Genomic DNA, 6,000 nt, shown 5'->3' on the forward strand with positions numbered 1-6,000 from the left:
TAGCATAATATCAAAATTTTCTAACTATAACAACACAGCAAACAATTCGAGAGTTCATTAACTCATGAAACCCGTTTAGCTACCTATAAGCTATAGATTGTCTATCGTCATAACACTTGAATGTTAATTCGAAACAATATGTCGACCTTGATTCCAATATTCATGGTGTCATCGCACAATTGGGACCGTCATCATCAATAGATTCCAATAAGAAAGAGGTTTGCTTCGGAGAACGTCCAATAGACAATATTATTAATGCTGATGGCTTTTATGAATTGCTCGTCATTGTAGTAAACAATACGAACGGGACTGTGATTGGTTTTGTAATAATTTTAAATTAAGAATGTTGGATTTGACCTTGTATGTGATGGCGAATCTGCAACGTTATGGTGCATTTTAGAATGGTCTTTGGACGATTGCGATCGTGCTGTTGATGTGAGGTTGCGGTTAAAATAATGGCGCGGATGTCCTTACCGGAGTTTTAGTAGGTAAAAAGCGACTGCTCGAGACAGCATTTTTTTAAAATAAGATAGAACTGACGTGAAGTAAACACGCATAAAAATATATTTCTAAATGAATAAGTTATTCTTATTCTTATCTATGTTATCTAGTTTAATCGGAGTACCTATAGTTCAATGTGTAGGTCACGCTTTATTTTATGATCACTAAAAACCGGCCAAGTGCGAGTCGGACTCGTGCACGAAGGGTTCCGTAAATTACAGTTAAATCAACCTATCTCAAAAACTATAAGAGATACTTTGATCAAACCAAAAATCGTTGAAAGAGTTAATTACCATGCATCACCTCTATTTTTTTTAGAATTTTATACCCCGTAGTTATAAAAATAGAGGGGGGGGGACATACTTTTTACGACTTTGAGAGCTGATATCTCAAAAACCGTTCACTTTAAGAAAAATGTTTTTTAGAAAACTTTATATCATTTTAAAAGACCTTTCCATTGATACCCCACACGGGTATGTACATCGAAAAAAAAAATTTCATCCCTCAGTTACATGTATGGGGGGCCCCACCCCCAATTCTTTTTTTTACTATTTAGTGTCATATTTTTGTAGCGGTTCATACAACACATATTCCCATCAAATTTCATCACTGTAGTACTTATAGTTTCCGAGTAAATCGGCTGTGACAGACGGACAGACGGACAGACGGACAGACGGACATGACGAAACTATAAGGGTTCCGTTTTTGCCATTTTGGCTACGGAACCCTAAAAAAAATCAAGTTGAATTCAGGAATTTGTTCTCACATAACTTTTTAATTAAACCAAGCCAAGCCATTTATAGTTATAAATGTTACTGAAATGTATTATTTGCTGAACCTTATCACTTATCTTTACATGTCTATAATCTACTACATAGGAACCTAAGCTAACATGTTTCTGCAAACCTAATGAATCATGATAACTATATGTCGTAACTGCGACCATGGCCCATTTTGGTCGCCCAAAATTCAGGTACTTTAACTGTAAAAATTATGTGCCACATCTAATCAGAAAACAAATAATAAAGGGCGATAACACGAACAAACAGTTTTATAATCTAACAGACCTGTTATCTTTGTAATATTTGGGGCCTAGTATTTTTACAAAGTATTAAATTCTAAATGGGTAACTGTGACTTGTGACTCATTTCTTTAAGTTATCATTATTGTGAGTTACAGAATTACAAGTAAACAATTATTTAAAAAATGCTAGAAATATAAATATGCTATAAGGTATCCTTAAGCACAATGTCAATTTTTTTTTACTTTATTTCATGTACAAAAATTATTTCAATAAACTGAAGTCAACAACACAACTCGTCTCTTCAACGTTCATTTAATTCAAGCATCATTTAATTTGCACGACTAAAATCTATAACGGTAACTGTGATTACTGAAAGGAACTTTACAAAGTACCTAGTCAGGGTGTGTACATAGAAGGTCATAAGCCGTAATTATTTGACCTTGCTAAAACAGCTACATACCCAAACTAATCAGACATGCTTACAGTAGATTAGCTACTACAATTAGCTACACATGAAACATTAATCATTTCTTATTGTAAAAAGTTCGATATTCAAAGAGTATTATTTATTGAATATGAAATGCGTCATAATTGGTCATTGTCGTGAATTCTCACAGTGCAATCATTATGTCATAGAGTAAATAGGAGTTTTTGTTTTATGCTGCAACTCGAGCTAAAATGCACTAAGGACTCAACGTTGTTGTCAGGTATGCACTTTCTGAATTTTCAAAGTTCATTAAGTTTTTCTGTCCATTTTAAAGTCAGTTAAAATATTGGTAATTGTGATTATACAAGTTGCTCTTTTATAAAAATTTCAATTTTCAAAAGTTGAGTTAATATCAGTTTTTTACTTACATTGTTTTTGTTTTTAAATAATAAAGCAGTTATTTTCTTTTTAATAAAACAGAAGTTAATTAAGAATAAAGTATTACCTATATGAGTGCAACAGGTGAATACACTTTTATGTCTTTAAGAACCATTGTTGTTATTGTGTACATTTTAACAAAGCACTACAATAACTTAAGACAGACATTGCTGTGTTTTACACTAATTGAAGAGTTTTATCACTTCAAGTTCTACACTCATCTTTGTTTTACAATGGTTGGATTATTTAGGCTATCAATTAATTTTATCAATAGTAGAATTCTATAAATGACTTGAACAGCCATGTCTTGTCTTCAATAGTAAAATAGTTTTTGTTTTTATGTTTTTCAATGATAAATAACAAACGTAACATTTTTAATACTAAAAGATTTGAAGTAAGTACATTCTTGTATGCGTTGATAAGCTTAAAAATGCACTGCTATCAAACTAATGACATAATGCATCACTGTTTGAGAACTGATAAATATAGAAACTTATGTTGCTAATTTTCAAAACAATAACCTGTTGTCAGCTTCAGATAGAAAGTTTGTCAGAGTTGAATCAACTTTTGAATTGGACTTTCTAAAGTGCAGCATTATCTGTGCACAAACAAATGAATGCATGCTAGGTACATACCTTGCGGAAGGCAAACAGTTCATTCTGAAGTTTCTGCCTCTCAGCAGAGGGCTGCTGGCCCTTGCCGCGTATGAACTTTAGCATCCTGCCGGCCTGCAACAGAACAACCACTTAGCTCACTTCACACACCACACAAAACAAACAGACAGACAACACTACCCCCACCATTATAATTTCATGCTTAGACGCGCGAACACTAGTACACCGACCGGCATCAAAAAGCCGACTGAGTTTTATAGGCTGTTAGCTCATACCCGCCGATACGATCGCCTAGCCCCCGCACCGAGATAATAACACGAGCTACACTTAGAATCGCAAGATAACCGCCTCGCAGATAACACGATCGATAGCCTAATATACCGAAAAACACCCAATTTAAAGTGACTCTATCACTATTTGGAATTATGGCCACTGACCGCAGACAACGCCTGACCGACAGGTTACACGTTTAACAATACAATAATACAGTGTTTTGGGTAACCTATGAATGAATGTCTGTAGATAAGTAAAGTTTACATACCCAAAGACGACAGTTTGAAGGGTTTTAGTGATAAAATCCAAAATTAGAGGGATGACAGACAAGTCACAAACGGCGTCAGAAAAACACACAAACATGAAAAAGCACTCACAAATTCATGAACGCACGCACGCACAACGCACCCACACTAACGTCGAGAAGTGACGTGACTGGTTTTATGTGTTGCCACATATTGAATGCACTTTCCCCAAAGTTCTAATTAAATTAAGAACCGTCTACAGAAGTTGAAAGAAGTACTTTAATTCAATTATTGTGATTGCAATAGTAACTGTTAACTTCATTACATTTTAAGTTTTTTGATGAATAGCTGTTTATAGCTGAGTTTTAAAGAATGCATTCAAGCTTGTAAAAGTAAAATGGTAAATTCGAATAAAAAATAGCTATATGTTTTTGTACATAAAAACCTATTCAACATTCTAACATTTTTTTATTTTAAATATCACATCAGAATGTGTATAAAATATATTTAGGTTATATAAATATGATTGATTCTACCGTATTTTTATTTATATTTTTACCCATGCAACATTCAGCTGTGGTGCGTTCAAAAACTAATGTAGAATTTTTAAAGTCAAGTGAATGCCAGAGTTAATAAATCGATTACATAATTTACATTTTTAATAAGCTTTCAATGAAACTTATTACCTATTATTTGTGGTATTACGTATATTATTAGATTTTTCTAGTAAGTTAATCGTATGCATTGATAGTATCCTACTTTTATAATAAGTATTTGAACGGTTCTCCCACAGCTTATACAATATTCAGAATTGCCAATCATTAAAAACTATTTTTTATTTAGCTCAAATTAGGTATTTGCAATTTTGTTGCTGATAAAAAGCCAAAAGTCTGTAAATAATGTCAATAATTTTGCGAAATTATTTACTTGTAATGGTATGCGACAAATAAAACAAAGCGTTCAAGCGGTGTGATGAAAAATTTAATGAAACGTGACATGTTGCTTTTATTTTTTACCAGGCGCTTTTGCAAACAACACTACACACAATTAATGATATACTTCAATCTATTAATTGCAGTCACTGATGTGTAGAACTAATTTGCATTTATATTTCACTCACACTTGCACAAATTGCAATTCTCACGGTGTGTGGTAATCACCGAATTTTATAACCAAATATATTCGTGAAAAGCATGAAAATAGCACTTTTTTAATTAAACGCACCGAAGGCTGTTCTTCTAGAGATGTTACACTCATTTTAAACTTGTAATAAGAGAGAAATAAGAGAGGTGTTTCTTGTCACATGTACACGACAGGCACTAGCAATCGATGCCAGCCGGCGTAATCCTCCCTATTTAGTTAGTCTGTGGTTGCCACCCTCTGCAAATATCGAGGGGTGGGTCTTTTATTTTTTTTCTTAATATCCGCTGCGTATTGTTGCCTTTTGAGGGCTTCGGTATTTATCTACAAGTAAGTTAAAAATATATTTGACGCCGGGTATTGAATTAAAAGGTCCATTTATGTCTTCAAAATAGATAGGTATAGACTATATGCCTACTTAGGTTTGTTTTTTAGTTTTTTGACATGCTCGTGTTCAAAGATCCAAGTCTTCGCGGGAAAAATAAAATCCACTTTTTCTTGTAATGAAGACTGTTAAGTACTTTATTTAGTTAGATGTTTCCGATAATAGTAAATCGACGGCAACGGTAAAGAAAGACGACAGGTATTGTGAACACTTAATTAATTTATTATTCATTAGGTACCTACCTACGTTTGTAGCTTCTTTTTTCAATCAAAAAACAATCTGGAGAATGATAATACTGAAATAACTTAAAAGTATGGTCTAAAATTAATAAATAGAGATAATAAAAGTATATATCAAATGTTTTTCAGTACAGACCGTAAAATAAATGGGTAGAGGAGGTCAGATAGGGCAGTCGCTCCTTTTAAAACATTGGTACTCAGCTACTTCCGTTTAGACTGGAAGCGGACCCCAACATAGTTGGGAAAAGGCTCGGAAGATGATAATGATGATGACCGTAAGTCTATAACATCTCCCGAATGATTTCGACATGTACATGTGATGTGATGTTAAGTATTTATTGATCCACGTACCAAACTTCCAGACATATGATCAGATGGCGAGATTGCTCATTACTGATTTCATGAATAACAATTTATAGCGAACATAATACCTGCGAGGTTTACAATTACCTAAGTCGGTATGGCTACGGTTTCAAGCCTGCATTTGAATATTTCGCGTCCACATTTCAACTTGCTTCTTGATGATAATTAATTATTTATGAAGGAACTTAATCTGTATAGGAGGATAAATGATAGTAATTTCGAACCAAATAAATAGCAAGAAAAGACCGATAATTATAAGAAAGCTCACGTTTTGATTAGCAAAAGAATGCAGCAAAGCTTGGTAAATCAATATTTGTTTTGGTACTTACTCAATCGGACTCATTTGTCGTT

The 6,000-nt window shown here is 33.5% G+C and overlaps 1 protein-coding gene across 7 annotated transcripts in view; it reads right to left on the bottom strand.

Annotated features, from left to right (window-relative positions):
- LOC124633437 (lethal(2) giant larvae protein) overlaps positions 1–3,739 on the bottom strand; it is a 48,570-nt gene extending 44,831 nt beyond the window's left edge. For 4 of the 7 annotated variants that reach the window (XM_047168657.1, XM_047168656.1, XM_047168653.1 and 1 more), the window contains exons 1-2: positions 3,191–3,333; positions 3,026–3,118 (exon numbers count right to left, since the gene is read on the bottom strand). In XM_047168657.1, the coding sequence (XP_047024613.1) occupies positions 3,026–3,118; positions 3,191–3,193 (96 nt within the window). In that variant the 5' untranslated portion in view covers positions 3,194–3,333. Of the gene's footprint in view, positions 1–3,025; positions 3,119–3,190; positions 3,334–3,545 lie in introns of those variants that run through there. The other 3 variants (XM_047168658.1, XM_047168654.1, XM_047168655.1) reach the window with 2 other exon arrangements.
- Between the last annotated feature and the right edge of the window lie 2,261 nt (positions 3,740–6,000).

Source organism: Helicoverpa zea, chromosome 9 (genome assembly GCF_022581195.2).
Source record: "Helicoverpa zea isolate HzStark_Cry1AcR chromosome 9, ilHelZeax1.1, whole genome shotgun sequence".
NCBI lineage: Eukaryota > Metazoa > Arthropoda > Insecta > Lepidoptera > Noctuidae > Helicoverpa > Helicoverpa zea.